Source organism: Nycticebus coucang, chromosome 9 (assembly GCF_027406575.1).
Source record: "Nycticebus coucang isolate mNycCou1 chromosome 9, mNycCou1.pri, whole genome shotgun sequence".
Lineage (NCBI taxonomy): Eukaryota > Metazoa > Chordata > Mammalia > Primates > Lorisidae > Nycticebus > Nycticebus coucang.
This window is the reverse complement of record NC_069788.1, coordinates 18,355,635-18,376,972: the sequence shown is the minus strand read 5'-3', so window position 1 is coordinate 18,376,972 and position 21,338 is coordinate 18,355,635. Positions and strand designations below refer to the sequence as shown.

Here is a 21,338-nt window from a genome sequence, read left to right as displayed (position 1 = left end):
TCATCCATAAGAAAAGATGGAGACTTTACATCTTATATGTTTACCCAGACAGAGTAAGGTATCTCAAGAACAGAGAAAAAAAAATCCAATGTCCTTGATCCTAATATGAAACCAATATATGAATAACTACATGTCCACACAAATGATAAAACACAAATACAGCCTAGCAAGGATGGAGAGGGGAAGGAAGCGAAGGGAGGGTGATTGGCGGGCTCTCAACTAATGTGCCCTGGGTGAAGGGCTAGCTGCAACTTGAATTTTACCTTAGAAATGAAAACAAAGTAACCTAAAAATTTGTACCCTCATATTAATTTGAAATACAAAAACAAATCTGTTATATATTGATTATTTATTACTTTGAGTATTTATTGAATAGCCCCCTTCTCCCCCCCACACACAAATAGATCCATGACAGAAGAAAATAGCTCTAGTTTTCTTTCTTTTTTTTTTCTTTTTGGCAGTTTTTGGCTGGGGCTGGGTTTGAACCCACCAAAGGCCCTACTCCTTTGAGCCACCGGCACCGGCCCAGCTCCAGTTTTCTTTACCCTTATAAAACACATACTAAGCAGATTTCCTAGGATGTATTTGGTATTAAACATGTCAGTTAAAGAAACAAATCGAGAAATGCAAGTACTGGTTTCATTTGCTTTATATCATGTTTAGAGAGATAAAATACTTGTGTGATCAGAAAATTTACCTAGTAAATATCAAGTAGATGAAACAATTTTAAATAAATTGGGTACAATACACACTATTTAGGTGACAAACGCTCTAAAATCCCAGACTTTACCACTATATAATTATCCTCGTACCCCTAAACCTATTGCAATAGAAAAATTAAAATAATTACTTATAAATCCCAGTTGCCACACACATTCAAATGGAGAAGGACCTTTATCTTGGCGAATATCATGGTGGGTGGTGCCACAGTAGCAGGGGAGCTGGTGAATGCGGTAAATATTCTTCACCAAACAACATGAAATTTTTGTACACTCCGGAGTGCAAGCAACCTGGCAAAGGAATTCATGGAAAATGATACACATGTATGAAATATTTTTAATATATAATATGTATTAAAGAAAGAAATGAATTCTAAAACCACCAATATTAGAAATTTTTGCCAGACACACAATTTACACCTCTCTTTGCTTATTTCTTCTATTTTATAACTTTTTCTTTCCATGTCCTCTTTTGTCATGTTCATGTTCAAATGCCTTTTCTTTTGACTTTTACTCCCTCCCCAATATGTAACACTCCCTAATCTTCTGTTTGCTGGCTCTATTACATCCTCCCCCCCACACACATATACAAATGCAAATTAAAAATAACTATGGTATCAATGAAGAAACATATCATTTAAAACACTTGTAACCTAATAGAATTAACACAATAAAATGCCAGGGTACTATAGTTCAAATTATTATTTTTGCTATCATTTGAAAATATTTTAAGAAAATCAGGACCCATTTTTTATAATACGATTTGTCTGTGTAATCTCCAGGATATTCAATGACATGAATCATATTCAGTTATATTGACAACTAAATTAATTTAATGTAAACCATTTTATGTCACACTGAGGCCATCATTAAGTTTTACTACATGCTACTCAGGTCTTAGAAAGACATAAACCACGTAAGAAATTTAAGCCCTAGAGACAGACTAGGGCTTCAATCATTTCTGCTTCTCCGTATTTCCAAAGAGCTGACACCCTCTGTTTGGCCTTGGAAAGCACAGGTGAATTGTGGGGCACAAGGAATCATTACCATCTGACACTTCCTTTAATGCAATTACTACACTAAGCAGGCATTGCTCTAATTGTTTAAAGTCACAATTGTCTTCTACCTGGATTCACAATCATAATTACCTAATTGCACAACAAAATATGAATATTAAAACCGAAGTTTCTATATTGACTTTCAAATTACCATGCAACTAACTGGAATCAACATTCAATATGAGAAATAATCCAAAAAAATTAAATGAATACCAAGAAAACATAATTTCATGATAGAATTTCTAAGTTTTCAGATCTCCAACGTCTTAACTCACTGCCTTTACACATGTACTAACACCTCAAATTTCAAACTCTACCAATGGCATTAACTAATCTTCACTGTTCGTGAACATTGTCTCTATTGGATTTGGGATTCTCATTGTGGTAGAAAATAGGAAGTCCTAATAAATTCTGAATCTAGGACTATATGAAATAATCTCAGTAAAGCAGCATGTTATTCATATTGATAGGATCTCATAAAGTTGTCTCTTTCCTTAAAATGCAACAAAACAACAATAATCATCACAACAAAAACTAAGCTTAAACTAAGTCATCTGTTAGGTGTTTTGATTTTTGTCTTCATTGTTGTTATTTTTTGTTGTTGTTGTTGTTTGTTTTTTAAACTAAGAGATATCACAGGCAGCTGAGCCAAAATGTATAATCCCACATCCATCTGGCAAACTCAGGAGTCAAGGAGCCATTTAGAAATAAGACTTTAAATGTTCTGTAATAACTTTGGGGGAGACAGACCAGGAAGGAGCAGCCCCCAACTAAGGATGACAAATAACAGGAAAAACGACAGGTGTAACTTGGATCCCTGCTCACAGGGGTTCTGTGGCACTGTCCCTTCCAGTTTAACCAGAATCTGAATACTGAAATAGACCCCTAACATTTTGTAATGAAAACAAAGTTCTGCAGGATAGATCTCAAGGTATGTCAGAAGAATTTATTTGTTTTCGTCCCTTCGATACTGAATAAAGACACTGCGAATTTATTGCAACATTAGATGACACTTAGATTTATAGGAGATTATTTGTGGTGGAAAACTAGAGGTCTTATCACCTTTCTAAAATTGTTGTAAAAGCAAATCATCTTCCTCTGACTTAACAACCTGACTTAGTTTATTCCATGGGACCATATGTAGAGGTTAGGAGTATTATGATACAAATCTATCTCCAGTTCTGACCTCTTTTAGCAATTTGTATGTTTGAATGAGAATATCAGCACACATGCACACATTTCACAGAAACAACAACAATATTATAAATATAAGTTTAAGACAGCAAGATGAAAAGTTTTTGAACAAATAAACTAAACCTTCATCTCTAAATTTCTGTGAGCTTTCTGGCAGCCAAGGAAAAAAGGGAAACATAACAATATAATGTAGTTCTTACTGATTAGCGTTAGGGTATTTGTATTACTTTATTAGATGAACAAAATTTCCAGATGATGCCTAAGGGATAACTGTCATAAGGCTGAAAATATTAAACAACTGATAATATCTTAATAATATTGTTGTGGAAAATCATTTATTAAATTGACCATGAATCCATGAAGTGTTTTCTTTATAGTGTTATATTATTTAAGTAATATGGTTTTTAGATAAATCAATATCTTTCTTTTTGAGTGTAAATTTCAAAAATGCTGCTAGTAGAACTAATCATTCTGAATTTATATGAAAATGGTGATTAATGTAATGCCCGTTGCCTATTGAAACACTATTTTCTTAGTTCGCATAAACTTAAAGAGACAACTAATAAGACAGGATTATTTGTCTGATTAGGTAAATGTCTGTGGAATTCAAATACTTTCCAGTGGCCTCTCTTTGACATTGAAGTTAATGTTTGGTAGAAGGACTGTCTTCTCCACTGTTAAGACATCCTAAATTCCACAGTGGTCTCAGGTAATATGGTAATGTCACTTTTTCTCTGTCAGTTTTATTTATATGTAAAGAGATTTGAAAATAGTTTTACATGGATTTGCTCACCTAATCTTATTTTTAATCACCCCAATTTAATAGCTTTAAATGAATGTCTTAAAAGAATTCTTGTTTTTTTGGGCGGCGTCTGTGGCTCAGTTGGTAAGGCGCTGGCCCCATATACCGAGGGTGGCGGGTTCAAACCCGGCCCTGGCTGAACTGCAACCAAAAAATAGCCTGGCGTTGTGGCAGGCGCCTGTAGTCCCAGCTACTCGGGAGGCTGAGGCAAGAGAATCGCTTAAGCCCAGGAGTTGGAGGTTGCTGTGAGCTGTATGATGCCATGGCACTCTACCAAGGGCCATAAAGTGAAACTCTGTCTCTACAAAAAAAAAAAAAAAAATTCTTGTTTTTAATACTATTTCTCACTGAATTCATGAATTATATGACACATGTTTAACAGAAAATCTAGTGTGGTCTGGGACTACATTTCAAAAATTATAAATTTCAATTTTTTACCTCTGAAAAATGAAATATGATTCTCTTTATTTAAAATGGGTTCACTCTGGTCAAAAGGATTTAGGATGAAGAACTTTTCTCCGTTTGCCTGGAACTTTTGTGTTTCAAAAATCTGAAACTATTGCGTGCCACGCAGTCACTGAGTTCTAGGCAAAGTGGAATAGTTGGTTTCCCTAAGTAGATTATATAATCAAAATTTTATTCCTGAAAGGAAGGAGGATGCAGAGGGAAGTTGCAGTTGGCATGTGAGGTGAGGGAAAAATTGATTTCTATTTTAGTTTTTGATGTGTGTCTGTGTAGAAAGGAGATTTCGTTTTCACAGCGTAACTAAACACAATATACTTGTCAAAAACATCCTCTGTCTAAAGGCAAGATGGGAGTCATTTGCTGAATAAATTGTAAATATTTATCAAGTGCATTAAATTAGCCCTTATCCTACCAAACATATAGCTCATATTTCTGTAAGAAAATAAAAATCACATTAATTGCAGTAAACAATAGAAGATTATACATTGCTGATAAAACTAAACATGAGAAACAGCAACTTGTTACTCTTTCCTGTAATTGACTGCTAGGTTTATGTATAAAAATTGAAAACAGGAATCAATTCAGCACTTGCCCTTCACTTCTTTTGGTAGTGAGTAGGCTGACAGGGGATGGCGACATACAGACATGCGTTTGGAAGTGAACATCTATCTTACCGACAGTGAACTAATTAACTGGCACATATTAGAAAACTAAACTTGAACTGACTTTGAACCTCAGTAAGCTGTGAGAGCATAATTTTGGTAAGCAAACAGCGAAATTAAGACAATGATGAAATAGTTGCACAATGACAATAAAAAGAAGCAAGTGAATCAAGAAAATGGTCCATAAAATGAAAAGCAATCTATTTCTTATATCACATGTCAGAATATGTTACATCAGAAAGGGGCAAATTTTGCAGTACCAGAGTTTTGTGATTTTTACTTGATTGGCACAAAATACGCATTCATAACAATTTTATAACCTTAACCAACTGATTTATCATTTCAATTGCCAAATATATTCAATGTTGCTTTCCAAAAGACTTTTCTATTCTATAGAGGAAAACCGATTTTGATTGTTAGCATGAAGAGGATTTTAAAACAACTCCAGTTGATTTCTTATTATAACAGCCACCTTTTTTAGGAAAAATAATGATTTTTTTTTATCTTGATGTTCAAAATGTATTAAGCATCATGAATTTCCCTTTCTTAAAGAAACTGTATTACAATTAATGGTTTCTATCTAACATCACAGCTTTTATATTCCCTGGTGATTCTATTTATATTTATTTTTAAGCATTTGCTAGTTTTAAGAAATTATAGAGAATATTGAGAAAAAGTATATTTTCCTTTATGTATAATGAGATATTCCTAGTAGGAAAACCTCACACCACTTTCTCTCTTTCTTCTGTGTGTTGGTGAGGGGGAGGCATTTTACCATAGATTTACCATTGTTCAAATGAGTTCAAAAGCATTATCTCACTTAGTTCATTTCATTAGATTTTATTTATTTGTAAAATATCTTATTTTACCCAGTTTAAAGAAATGTAACGGTCTTTGAAAAAAGGAATTGAATGGAACAGTAATGAATTCAAAAAAATCAATATGTAATTATCATTTACAGTCAGGGTCTCCTGTGGAAGAATTAATATTGTAAAATCAGTGGTAAAGATATTATTTAATTAAATAAAATTAGCATGACTTTTCCTCCAGTTCATCTGTGTAATACATAAAAGTTTTATCTTCATTAAAAAAAGTAAAATGATACAAAATTAAAGCAAAAGCTGACCTGCTTTGGCTCTCAATTATTATTATGTTTTTTAATTGGTGCATCCCTTTATTTATGTTTTTATTGTTTTTTTATTAAGTCAAATACACATAGATCATGAATACATTTATGCATATGTGGGGTACAATGTGTTGATTTTCCCCTCCCTTCCTATAGCCCAGGATGAAGGGGAGAAATGGAGTGGGAAGGGTGCATCCATTTATTATTTAATTCCAGGAGTCTTTGAAATCTTTCTCTAAACTACAACCTAAACCAAACATTACCACTATTACAAACCTTGCTATGTATTACTATCATTGGCAAGGAGACTGTGCTCTGATGACATGTGAAAATTTAACAAACATTTTCTTGAAACTAGCTATTCTCCAGTGGTTAAGAAGTGACCCAACGCTGAGTGACAGCATCCTTGCTCTCACTGAGCTTATAGTTTAATGCAGATTTTTACTATTATTCCAAGAAATCTCAGTCAATGTAATTAGGGCCAGGTAGAACGGTAGTAGCATGTACAACAGGAAGAGGAAGGAAGAAGTAGTCCACATAATCCCAAGGTCTTCATTCTAAACGAAGGCATGTATTTATATGCTACATGAGATGAGAAAAGCAGTCCAGAGAGAAAAACGCCGTGTGCTAGCCTAGAATCATGAAAGACTGCGGGACAGGTATGATAAAAGAACAATCAATGGCTCAGAGTAGCTGAAAGGGATTTCTTTGTTAAGACTTTCTTCTTTCATTCAATTCAATAATAATGAGCTAGCTGATGGAAGGAGTGAGAGAAGATGGATTTAGAGACAAATAACAGTGTCTGTTAGGTAAAGCCCCTGGGATTAAAAGAAGAGGTGATGGGAAGCATTGGGAGGTTTGAATTATTGTTGCTCTTACGTGATGTATGTCTAAAAGATCAGGTATCCCCGGGGGTCAGAGACTCATGGGGATGAGTTCAATTGCTTTCTTTTACTAATAAGGAAAGTAGATCAAGAATCAGTTACAAGGTGGAGATTAAAGATGGCAGCCGAGTAACAGCCTCCCTGCAACTGGGAACAGCGAGTCTGCAGAGACAAGACTCCAGGCATCTCTGGCTGGTGGGATCTGCCTATAATCATCCCTTTGAGGATACAGGGAGCCAGCAAGGGACTTCTGGACCCCAAGAGGAGAACAAAAACAGTGGAAAACTGGCAAGTGGTTGTGTGTGTTCGATCGACCTAATCACGCCAGCAACTGTAAATACAAGCAGCAGTGAGACTGCAAACCGGAAAGGCCTTACCTGTGAACTGTTTCAGTGTTCTTGGACTTGGCACTCAGTTGAACTGCGTTGGGGAGAGCTTGAGCAGGAGTGTGGAGAACTTTGGGCATTGTCTGGGGCCCCAGATGTAGCCACTGAGCTGGGCGCAGGAAGCCACTGTGAAAGAACTGCCCTGGAAAGCTCCGCCCTCAGGATCTCAGAGCAAGGATTGGGCGAGTCAAAGTAACCTACTGACTGAGCAGCCTAAAGGCGGGGACTGAGCTGCCTTACAGCCTTAATCCTTAGGGGCAGAGTAAGATGGTTTTGGCACACTGGACCCAGGGCTATTGCCCTGGGTAGAGTGCCGTGACGTCACAGCTCATAGCAACCTCAAACTCCTGGGCTTGGCGCCACCCAGACCTCCATAAGAGCTGTGCAGCGACCCCCGACCGGTGACCCGCACCCACTGGGCCTCCACATTCCCTGACCAGGAACTGCGGGAGCCACGCAACCCTGCGTCCTCCCTCTTGTGTCCTCCAAGCTTCCACACTAGCCCATTCATCTGGACAGGAACTCTGGTAGCTGCGTGCCCTTTGGAGTCCTTCCTGCCTCTGCGCAGAGCTCTTCTCCTGGCCAGAGACTGCTGGAGCCTTGGGCTCTCTGTGCCAAAGTCACTGGGAGCCTGGCACTCCCAGAACCATGCGCACCACCCCCAGCCCTGTTGCTGGATCTGGGTGTGTCACAAACTGGAGCTGCCTCCACAACAAGAACTCCCTAGCTAGAGCAGCCCCAGAGGAACTACACAGGGTCACTCCCTACAAAGATCCAGCAACAATAGAGTGATCCTGTTGGGATCTAATCTTGGAGAGACACCTCCCCAAATCTGAGGACAGCCAGAGGCAACGGTGAAAAACAACCATGAGGTGAAATCAACAGAAAAACTCTGGCAATATGAATAATCAGAGTAGATCAACTGCCCCAAGGATCAATGGGGCAGAAACAGCACAAGACCCCATGCACAAACAAATAGCTGAGATGTCAGAAATTGAATTCAGGATCTGGATAGCAAATAAGATCGAATTAGAATTCCAAAAGTTATCTCAAGAATTCAACGGATTCAAAGACCAAATGACCAAAGATTTCGACACATTGAGACAAGAAGTTACATCCCTCAAAGATCTGAGAAACACAGTAGAATCCCTCAGTAACAAAATGGAGCAAACAGAAAAAAGGATTTCTGACATTGAAGACAAAGCTTTCAAACGCTCCCAAACCCTCAAAGAAGAAGAGAAATGGAGAGCAAAAACAGACCACTCTCTCAGAGAGCTCTCGGATAATTTGAAGAAACCAATATTCGTCTTATACGGATCCCCGAAAGTGATGAAGTGGCTTCACAAGGCACAGAGTCTCTTCTCCATGAGATTATGAAGAAGAACTTTCCAGACATGCCAAGCGATTCTGAAATTCAGATAGCAGACAGTTTCAGAACTCCAGCACAACTCAACCCAAATAAGATATCCCCCAGACACATCATAATCAATTTCACTAAAGTTAATATGAAGGAGAAAATTCTGAAAGCAGCCAGATGAAAGAAAACCATTAATACAAGGGGAAGACTATTAGAATAACTGCAGATCTCTCTGCTGAAACCTTTCAAGCTAGTAGAGGCTGGTCATCAACTTTTAATCTCCTAAAACAAAATAACTTTCAACCCAGGATCTTGTACCCAGTTAAACTGAGCTTCATTTGTGACGGAGAAATTAAATACTTCAACGACATTCACATGTTAAGAAATTTGCCACAACTAAACCAGCTCTCCAGGACATTCTTAGACCTATCCTCCATAAAGACCACCATAATTCTCTACCACAAAAGTAAACCCACCCCAAAATTTTTTGATCAAATTCCAACTTCCACAGTCGCAAAAGGATTAAAAATGTTCACCGGTCTATCGAAAGGCTTATAAATACTATCAATTAATGTGAATGGTTTAAATTGTCCTCTAAAGAGGCATAGGTTGGCAGACTGGATACAAAAACCCAAGCCAGATATCTGGTGCATCCAAGAATCGCATCTTACATTAAAAGACAGATATACACTCAAGGTGAAGGGATGGTCATCTACATTCCAGGCAAATGGAAAGCAGAAAAAAGCAGGTGTTGCAATCCTATTCGCAGATGCAATAGGCTTTAAACCAACCAAAATAATTAAGGATAAGGGTGGACTCTTCATATTTGTTAAAGGTAATACTCAATATGAGATCTCAATTATTAATATTTATGCACCCAATCACAACACACCTCAATTTATAAGAGAAACTCTAACAGACATGAGCAACTCGATTTCCTCCACTTCCATAGTAGTTGGAGATTTTAACACCCCTTTAGCAGTCCTGGATAGATCCTCCAAAAAGAAGCTAAGCTAAGAAATTTTAGATTTAAACTCAACCATTCGACATCTGGACTTAACAGACATCTACAGAACATTTCACCCCCAAAAAACTGAATACACATTCTTCTCATCAGCCCACGGAACATACTCCAAAATCGACCACATCCTAGGCCACAAATCTAAAAAATTAGAATTTAAAAAAATAGAAATTATTCCTTGCATCTTCTCAGACCATCATGCAATAAAAGTTGAACTAAATAACAACAGGAACCTGCATACCCATACAAAAACATGGAAGCCAAACAAACTTATACTGAAGGATACATGGGTTATAGATGAGATTAAGAAGGAAATCACCATATTTTTGGAACAAAACAGCAATCAAGACACGAAGTACCAGAACCTCTGAGATACTGCAAAGGCAGTCCTAAGAGGGAAATTTATAGCACTGCAAGCCTTCCTCAAGAAAACGAAAAAGAGAGGAAGTTAATAACTTCATGGGACGTCTCAAGCAGCTGGAGAAGGAAGAAATCTCCAACCCCAACCCAGCTGAAGGAAAGAAATAACCAAAATCAGAGCAGAATTAAATGAAATTGAAAACAAAAGAACTATACAACAGATCAATAAATCCAAAAGCTGTTTTTTTGAAAAGATCAATAAAACAGATAAACCTTTGGCCAACCTAACCAGGAAAAAAAGAGTAAAATCTCTAATTTCATCAATTAGAAATGGTAATGATGAAATAACAACAGACCCCTCAGAAATTCAAAAAATCCTTAACATATACTACAAGAAACTCTATCTCACAAATATGAAAAACTGAAAGAAATCAACCAATACCTGGAAGCATGCCACCTATCAAGACTTAGCCAGAACCAAGTGGAAATGTTGAACAGGCCTATATCAAGTTCTGAAATAGCATCAACTATACAAAATCTCCCTAAAAAGAAAAGCCCGGGACCAGATGGCTTTACATCAGAATTCTACCAAACATTTAAAGAAGAACTAGTACCTATACTACTAAACCTCTTCCAAAATATAGAAAAAGAAGGAATATTACCCAGCACATTCTACAAAGCAAAGATCACCTTGATCCCTAAACCAGGGAAAGACCCAACAAGAAAAGAAAATTATAGACCAATATTACTAATGAATTTGGATGCTAAAATACTCAATAAGATCCTAACAAACAGAATCCAACAACACATCAAAAAAATTATACACCGTGACCAAGTCGGATTTATCCCAGGGTCTCAAGGCTGGTTCAATATATGTAAATCTATAAATGTAATTCAACACATAAACAAACTTAAAAATAAAGACCATATGATTCTTTCAATTGATGCAGAAAAAGCTTTCAATAATATCCAGCATCCCTTTATGATCAGAGCACTTAAGAAAATTGGTATAGAAGGGACATTTCTTAAACTAATAGAGGCCATCTACAGCAAACCCACAACCAATATCGTATTGAATGGAGTTAAATTGAAATCATTTCCACTTAGATCTGGAACCAGGCAAAGTTACCCATTGTCTCCATTGCTCTTTAACACTGTAATGGAAGTTTTAGCCATTGCAATTAGGGAAGAAAAGGCGATCAAGGGTATCCACATAGGGTCAGAAGAGATCAAACTTTCACTCTTCGCAGATGATATGATCATATATCTGGAAAACACTAGGGATTCTACTACAAAACTTTTAGAAGTGATCAAGGAATATAGCAACGTCTAAGGCTACAAAATCAACACCCATAAATCTGTAGCCTTTATATATACCAACAATAACCAAGCCCAACAAACAGTCAAGGACTCTATTCTTTTCACTGTAGTGCCAAAGAAGATGAAATATTTGGGAGTATGCCTAACAATTGATGTAAAAGATCTCTACAAAGAGAACTATGAAACTCTAAGAAAAGAAATAGTTGAAGGTGTTAACAGATGGAAAAACATACCATGCTCATGGCTGGGAAGAATCAACACTGTTAAAATGTCCATACTGCCCAAAGCAATGTATAATTTTAATGTAATTCCTATTAAGGCTCCATTGTCATACTTTAAAGATCTTGAAAAAATAATACTTTGTTTTATATGGAATCAGAAAAAACCTCGAATAGCCAAAACATTACTGAGCAATAAAAACAAAGCAGGAGGAATCACACTACCAGACCTGAGACTACTATAAATCCATAGTGATCAAAACAGCATGGTACTGGCACAAAAGCAGAGAAGTAGATGTCTGGAACAGAACAGAGAACCAAGAAATGGATCCAGCTACTTACCGTTATTTGATCTTTGACAAGCCAATTAAAAACATTCAGTGGGGAAAAGATTCCCTATTTAACAAATAGTGCTGGGTAAACTGGCTGGCAACCTGTAGAAGATCGAAACTGGACCCACACCTTTCACCATTAACTAAGATTCTCACTGGATAAAAGATTTAAACTTAAGACATGAAACTATAAAAATACTTGAAGAAAGTGCAGGGAAAACTCTTGAGGGAATCAGCCTGGTGAATATTTTATGAGGAGGACTCCCCAGGCAATTGAAGCAGTATCAAAAATACACTACTGGGACCTGATCAAACTAAAAAGCTTCTGCACAGCCAAGAACATAGTGAATAAAAAGCAAGCAGAAGGCTCTCAGAATGGGAGAAAATATTCGCAGGTTATACCTCTGATAAAGGTCTAATAACCAGAATCCGCAGAGAACTCAAACGAATTTTCAAGAAAAGAACACGTGATCCCATCTCAGGGTGGGCACGGAACTTGAAGAGAAACTTCTCTAAAGAAGACTGACGCAAGATCTACAAACATATGAAAAAAAGCTCATCATCCTTAATCATCAGAGAAATGCAAATCAAAACTACTTTGAGATATCACCTAACCCCAGTAAGAGTAGCCCACATAACAAAATCCCAAAACTAGAAATGTTGGCGTGGATGTGGAGGAAAGGGCACACTTCTACACTGCTGGTGGGAATGCCCACTAATACGTTCCTTCTGGAAGGATGTTTGGAGAACACTTAGAGACCTAAAAATAGACCTGCCATTCGAACCTATAATTCCCTTACTAGGTTTATACCCAGAAGACCAAAAGTCACAATATAACAAAGACATCTGTACCAGAATGTTTATTGCAGCCCAATTCATAATTGCTAAGACAGGGAAGAAGCCCAAGTGCCCATCGACCCATGAATGGACTAGCAAATTGTGGTACATGTATACCATGGAATACTATGCAGCCTTAAAGAAAGATGGAGACTTTACCTCTTTCATGTTTACATGGATGGAGCTGGAACATATTCTTCTTAGCAAAGTATCTCAGGAATGGAAGAGAAAGTATCCAATGTACTCAGCCCTACTGTGAAGCTAAATTATAGCTTTCACATGAAGACTATAACCCAACTATAGCACAAGACTATGGGGAAAGGGCCAAGGAAGGGGAAGGGACAGGGGAGGTTTTGGTGGAGGAAGGGTAATGAGTGGGGCCACACCTACGGTGCATCTTAGAATGGGTACAGGCGATTGCACTAATGTACACAGCTATGATTTAACAATAAAAGAAAAAAAGAATCAGTTACATGCAGCTTGTTATCATTTCTATTAGTTAACAAAAATGTTTGAAAACCTGATGTGTCAAAAAAATATTCTAAGTCATTTTTGATTTTTGTATTTATATTTCTGGAAGAATCCTATCTCAGAGGCCAAAATAAGGTAAAGGAAACCTTTAACTATGAGTGAAAGAAAATATTTAAGAGTTTAGCAAAGTGACCATCATCATCATTAAAAAGTATATACTTCAAAAAGAAAGTAATTTCAGTAAATTATGAATATTTTTAATGATTATTAATATATTTATGATCTGGGCCTTATTTAAAAATAATATATCTGAGAAGAAAAATTATTTAATCTTAAGCATATGACTTTAAATTACATGATGAATAGTTAGGCAATGGCAGAATGGATTTAGTGGAAGCAGAGTTAACTATTAGCCAAGTACATCAAAAACACCATCAAAACTCAACAGGGAAAATATCATTTGATGGAAATTTTAAGAGAAAAATATAAGATTATTTTGGAGAATTAAATGAAAAAATTAACAGTTGTATACTAGGAATACTGGAAGGAGGAAAAGAAGGAATAGAATGAAGAAAGATAATAATAATAAATAGAAAGTTTCTCCTCTCAGCTAAAGAAACATTTGAGTCTGAACCCTTAAATTACAAAGGTTTGGGGGGTGGAATTCTAAAAGAGGGAGAAGTGGATATTTAAGAAATAAAATATAATGCTATACAATCTGAAATAAATTCTAATCAGGGAAAGATTTAGTTATCAAAAGGAAAAGGAAAAATTCAGAAAGTATCACAAAGGTGTTTGTTTCTTTGTTATCACCAACTTTTACATAAAAGAAAAAATTGAAAACTGCTAAAAATATAGAGCTAATTAATCATACTATGGTATAATCTCTGGAATATCTTACAGATCAAAATATAACATATCATCTCTATGTCCATGTTAACCAATGGAGAAAGATTTTAAGATGACAATGAGAGATTAGAATATAAAATTGTTCTCTTTCTTTTACGTGTGTTATGTGTACATTTTTAAAAATAAAAATGATAAAAACAATATTATAAGTATGTATACATGTATACGCACATATATGCCAAAATAACCATACTTTTATCTCTGAGTAGTGTGATATATTGTCCTTTGGCTTACCTGTGTGCTTCAAATTATTTACTTTTTACAATACCCTTTTGATAGGAAACAATGTTTGCATATTTCTACACATAAACTTATGACTAGAACTCAGGAAATAAGGAAGTGATCATATATTATTGAATATCTATCTTTTTACACAAGGCACCATATTTACCTTATTTCTAAATTTCCTTCAACCAAAAAAATTTGAAATGATAGTAAGAATACTTGTGTGTGGATGATCAATTTAATTTCATGACGTGATAGGCTTTTATTAGAGTACTATAGTGATTCATTATGTTTCCCTCCAAAAATAAAACAAGTAAGTATTAGAATTCCCCCTCCCCTGTGGAGTAATGGGAATCATTCAAAGGCATTGCCTTTGGGTAAAGAAAAAAGCCACTGGGGGCCAATGAAGTGAGTAGAGAGGGTGTTCCAACGTAGATGCCTGAAAGCTCCTTCACAGACAAGAGCTGGTGCATTGTCAAGATGCAAGAGCCATGAATTATTGGCCAAGACTTTCAGTCAGGATTTTCCTAACTGTGTCTCTGTATTTACTTGGTCTGCTTTGCTTCTCATGGTCAGCTGATGATTTCAACGTACACTTTGATGAATTTTTGCATTTTTCACCCCAGTTCTGCTTGTCATGAGCTGCCATGACTTCTCCTCCTCAGTGACACTTTCTCTCCCCTCAGCAGAACTTTAATCCAGTTGTACACTGCCATTTTCTTCATTGGCACTATCCCCATGTGTGAGTTAAATGTCTCGCCAACTGACAGAAATATATGCAAGCTAAATCTTCTCTCCCGAAATAGTACTTCGACAATATCATGTTGTATAACTAAACTTTGCTTCACTAATTTCAGGTTATACATTCAGAAAATGACTTTGAATAGAGAGGGTGAAAAAAAGAAAAAGAAAAAAGGATACAGACTTTAATAAGGGAAAAAACGGCATTGAAATTGTCATGCTCAATATGTACTGATAACAAAAGCTGAATACAAGTCACATGGAGCCCCACTGGTAATTGCAGAAGGAAGTCAAATGTGACTTGTACACATACACACACGTAAATCACAAATTTAATACAGTTTTTTCCTTTCTTAAAATGTATATACATTTTGGGGCACCCTTTATATATTCTTACACATGATTTTCAATATGTTGTCATTTGATTCTCTTTTTTTATTCCAATACCATGGTGTTTAATTATTAGGGCTTTATGATACACTGTGTTCACCTGCTATTCCATGTACTCCTTGCTATTGTTCTGCAGTTTCCCTGTACATTTTTAAATTTGTTTTTTTAAAATAAACTCCGGAATATTTCTTTCTTTATTTTTTTTACAGTTTTTCTGCTCTTTTATTCTTTTATTTTTTATTTTTATTTTATTTTACTAAATCATAGCTGTGTACATTAATGCAATCATGGGGCACCCTACACTGGTTTTATAGACCATTTGACACATTTTCACCACACTGGTTAACATAGCCTTCCTGGCATTTTCTTAGTTATTGTGTGAAGACATTTATATTCTACATTTAGTAAGTTTCACATGTACCCTTGTAAGATGCACTGTAGGTGAGGTCCCACCAATTACCCTCCCTCATCCCACACACCCCCTCCTCTCCTCTCCCGTTCCCCATATTCTTAGGTTATAATTGGGTTATAGCTTTCATATGAAAGCTATAAATTAGTGTCATAGTAGGGCTGAGTACATTGGATACTTTTTCTTCCATTCTTGAGATACTTTGCTAAGAATAATATGTTCCAGCTCCATCCATGTAAACATGAAAGAGGTAAAGTCTCCATCTTTCTTTAAAACTGCATAATATTCCATGGTATACATGTACCACAATTTATTAATCCATTCGTGGGTCGATGGGCACTTGGGCTTCTTCCATGATTTAGCAATTACGAATTGGGCTGCAATAAACATTCTGGTACAAATATCTTTGTTATAATGTGATTTTTGGTCTTCTGGGTATATACCTAGTAGAGGAATTGTAGGATCGAAAGGAAAGTCTATGTTTAGGTCTCTAAGTGTTCTCCAAACATCTTTCCAAAAGGAATGTATTAATTTGCCTTCCCACCAGCAGTGTAGAAGTGTTCCCTTTTCTCCACATCCACGCCAACATCTCTGGTCTTGGGATTTTGTGATATGGACTAATCTTACTGGAGTTAGATGATATCTCAAAGTAGTTTTGATTTGCATTTCTCTGATGATTAAAGATAATGAGCATTTTTTCACGTGTCTGTAAGCCATGCACCTGTCTTCTTCAGAGAAGTTTTTCTTCAAGTCCCTTGCCCAGCCTGAGATGGGATCCCTTGTTCTTTTCTTGCTAATACATTTGAGTTCTTGGTGGATTCTGGTTATTAAACCTTTGTCAGAGACATAACTTGCAAATATTTTCTCCCATTCTGAGGACTGTCTTCTTGCTTTACTTACTGTATTCTTGGCTATGAAGAAGCTTTTTAGTTTGATCAGGTCCCAGTAGTGTATTTTTGATGTTTCTTCTGTTGCCTGGGTGGTCCTCCTCATAAAATATTCACCCAGGCTGATTTCTTCAAGAGTTTTACCTACATTTTTTTTTTTTTTTGAGGCAGAGTCTCATTTTATTGCCCTCAGTAGAGTACCCTGGTGTCACAGCTCACAGCAACCCCCAACTCCTGGGCTTAGCTGATTCTCTTGCCTCAGCCTCCCAAATAGCTGGGACTACAGGTGCCTGTCACAATACCCAGCTATTTTTTTGTTGCAGTTTGGCTGGGGCCAGGTTCGAACCCACCACCCTCGGTATATGGGGCCAGTGCCCTACCTACTGAGGCACAGGTACCACCCTGAATATTTCTTAAGTCTCTCTTACAACTCAATTTCTTGACAAATGTCTTATAAATCACATTAATTTTATTTTGTCTTTGTAAATTTTTATAACTGCAAAATAATTTAATTTTTCTCAGCTTTGACTAAAATATATGTTCAACTAAATGACATTACTTTTTAGTTTTTAAGGTTATCGTATATACCTAGTGAGGCATGCTTCCAAAAATAATTTTCTAACTTGAGAAATTTGGTGAAATTATATTGTTGATTTTTGATTCTTATAAAAGTTTAGAACATTGATTACAAAATTTTCTTGCATGAGAAAAATTAAAAATCAACATAAAAATTGTATTACGTGTTAAGTAGAAGGCCAGCACAGATATGCTTGAGTAATAATACAGAAATACAAAATAAGTAAAACTCTTAAACATGATAATCTGGCATGAATAGAAACAATTTTTCCTGAAGGACCTCACTGTATTACTAGGTATGAGTTTAAGATGTATTTTATCTCTTGGCCCTAATAAAAAAAAAAAGAGGTCAAGTTGGACTATATTAAAAATACAAAATTCATCATGATATAAATCATGATTCTCTCTTGGGGTGACCCTAAGTAATTTTATAATGTTTTCAGATATTTCTTACATTTATCTTTTATATCAAGTGTTTTAATGAGGGAATTCAGGGACAATGTGCTCCTCTGGGTCAATCTGGGTCATTTTAAAGTTCGGTTCATTCACCCTGGATGCCACCGCTGAGTTCTCAACGTCATTACTAAAGAGATAGGATATGTGTATTAAAAATAAGTTCTTGGCCAATTATAATGAAGTGGAGTAAGAAAAAAAGGCAGATCAATTTTTAAAACTGAAATTTATTTCTTCAGATTTCTAAATTCACTGTTCAACCATAGAGAGTAATTTTTTTTTGGATAAAAACTTAACTGGGTGATAGTGCATATCAAGCCTTTTAGAAACAATTGAACAATTCAATTTTGCACTTCATTTGAAGGAGTTCTGGTCATCTGCATGTTCTCAAAAGGAATTTTTTTTGTGCATTGTGACAGAATGCATTGTGACAGAGCTCTGTAAGGGCAGCTGGAAAAATAAAGTCAGGATGCCAGTTAACTATCAAGCTGGGGAAATCATAACCGACAAAGAATCAGTAAAAGAAATCCCTTTCCTTGTCCTCAGAACAGAAACAAGAGTATTTGAGAACTTAGCTAGGTTTGCCAATAGTAAACTTCTTCAAATTACAAAGAGCAACAAAGAACAACAAATTCATACATTTTCAGGATCTAGGGAGATCACTTGCAATTCTCACTGATAAAAACTTTTCCGTCTTATCTCAGATTTAGGTAGGAAAAGATTATGAAGAGCTTAGAAAGGAGATGAAATATATTGATCTGTGGATTCCTGTGTTTGTGACAGTGTATGTGTGTGTGTGCTGTCTGTATGGGTAGAAATCCCTTCTTAGTAATAGATGGACATTAATGTCAAATCTAAACCAAGTAATTCATGTCAGGTTTTTTATTTCTTTTCTGTCTGCAATTAAATCTGAGATGTTTATCTCCTGAGTGACTACGGTAAGGCATGAAGTAAGATCATTGTCTGTCTTGTTCAACATTATTTGCCTGAGGCTGTACAAGTTGCACAATGTAATTCTATTGATAAATATTCTTTTGATGAGATTTACTAGTGACATAGCACAAATAAGAAGGCAAATAAACTTAAAATTAGAAGTATGGAAATATCTTCTATAAAGACATATGACTAAAGATTTCACCAAAACTTATTGAGGAAAAATGAAAATTAGTAAATCTACATGCTTCTGCAATTCCTCTGACTATATCAGCCATCAAAATGTTGGTTGTAGAATAAATCAGATGTGAATTTCACTGCGTTGCCTGATTGCCTTATTTCTAATCAATATTTTTGTTGGTTTTCGAACATAAGATGAAAATGTTACTTCATGGTTGCTGAAGGTAACATCAGAATCGTGTAGATCCCCTTTTCTAAAGATTAGATGTCCATGTTGGAAAAAATACCATTTAAGCAGTGCCTCATGTATAAAACAGATATAGTTTAATGCATGTTATTCTAGCAAAGTAACTGACATAGCCCTGATTTGTTCTCAAGTGTGTCCTGGTGTAGATGATAAATTAGTAAGATAAGTACACCGACAGGGACATGGTATTTGCAGGGGCCAGTCCTGTCTGAATGGGTATTGAGGAAACAAAACGTCAAAAGACAAGATCCCACTTTATGAGCACGCCTGCTGCTTCCCTAAGAAGTGGACTGATGAATACACCAAATGTAACACTCATGTCACAGTAAACGCAGAATTTCAGCCAATGAAAGCTGAATTCATTTTTGTTCTGAGATTCAGAACCAGCCAATCTTCTTGCTGATTTTTGTTTTGTATTGTTTTGTTTTTGGATCTGCACTCAACCCCCTCCATATCAATAGTTCAGATGGCTCTCAGCTAAAACTAAAAATGACATCTAAGGATATAAATCTAGTTTGACTTGCCTTTGTGTTTCACGTACATCTTTTGTAGCAGAACTATCCACCTAGTTACATTGAAACTTAAGTGTTCAGTGACAGTTTTCTAATCATTTTCAGCTGAAAAATTTATTTTTGTATTAAAATTTCTTTCTTAAAACCTCTATGCATTTGTTTTCTATAGCTACTGAAACAAATTACTACAAACTTAGTAATTAGAATCTTTATGTCCTTTCCTTCTCTTTTTTTCTTTTTCTTTCTTTCTTTGTTCTTTCCTTCTTTCTTTCTCTCTTTCTTTCTTTCTTCAGTCTCACTTTATCCATCTTGGTAAAGTGCCCTGGCATCACAGCTCACAGCAACCTCAAACTTAGGCTCAAGTGATTCTCTTGCCTCAGCCTCCCAAGTAGCTGGGACTACAGGCACCCCCCACAATGCCCAGCTATTGTTATACATGGGGGTCTTACTCTGGCTCAGGTTGGTCTCAAACTTGTGAGCTCAGGCAATCCACCTTACAAACGTGAGCCACCATGCCTGGCCAAACTTAGTGGCTTTAAAAAATATTTATTTTCTCGTATTTCTCGAGGTCACAAATCCAAAATTGGGTAAAATGGGATGAAGTGAAAGTGTCAGGATACTGGCTCCTACTGCAGGATTTGAGAAGAGAGTCTAGCTTTTTTCTTCAGCTTCCAGTTGTAGCCTAACTTCTTTGGGTCATGGCTTCCTTCTGTCATAATTTCTTTGTCTTTAATTCCCTATGTAGCTTTCTTATGGGGACATTTGTGATTACATCAGGGCTACTTGATAATCAGGATAATCTCATCTCAAGATACTCCATTGAATTTGCCAAGTCCCTTTTGCTATTCTTAGTTTCTGGGGATTAAAACAGGGGCAATTTGTAGTGTTATTATTCAGTCAGGGACTCCCTGTTGACCTAGAAGGTGTTCATGGAAGTTCATGTCCTAGTTTACTTTCCAAACATTTGTACTTAGCTTTAGCATATGCACAGATATTACAGCCCTAACTATTGTTCATGAACATTTTGGAAGAACAGCTACTATTTTAAGAATCCGAATCATAACATGAACTAGATGGACGTAAACAACCACACTTTGTGTGTAGGAGGGAATAGTTTCACTAAGCATTTCTCTTTAGTTGTGAGAGGTGAATTTATTTATTTATTTATTTATTTATTTATGTATTTTTGAGACAGAGTGCCACTATGTCACCCTCTGTAGAGTGATGTGCCATCACAGCTCACAGCAACCTCAAACTCCTGGGCTTAAGCGATTTTCTTGCCTCTGCTTCCCAAGTAGCTGGGGCTATAGGCACCTGCCATAACACATAGCTATGTTGTTGTTGTTGTTGTTGTTGTTGTAGTTGTTGTTTGGCAGGCCTGGGCTGGGTTCAAACCCGCCATCCTGGGTGTATGTGGCCAGCACTCTAGCCTACAGGTGCTGAGCCTGAGAGGTGAAATTTAAATAATAAAACTTTTTCGACTTCTTTCTTTTCCTATTCCTTCTCCCGTTTAAGTTTTAATGACGACATAACAGTGTCTTTAGTTTCTCTTAGACATTAAGAATTATCTAAATGGTTCCTTTAAATACAAGCATTTAACCATTCCCAGGAATTACACTAATTTGGGTGAATTAAGCTGTCACTTCTTGTATCTTACATGTTTT

General features: G+C 36.2%; 1 protein-coding gene across 1 annotated transcript in view; it reads right to left on the bottom strand.

Moving 5' to 3' along the window:
• Positions 1 to 21,338, bottom strand: part of EYS (eyes shut homolog) — a 1,685,250-nt gene that overhangs the window by 1,527,302 nt on the left and 136,610 nt on the right. Inside the window, 1 exon segment of the mRNA XM_053601630.1 lies at positions 851 to 1,010. Within this exon segment, the coding sequence (XP_053457605.1) occupies positions 851 to 1,010 (160 nt within the window).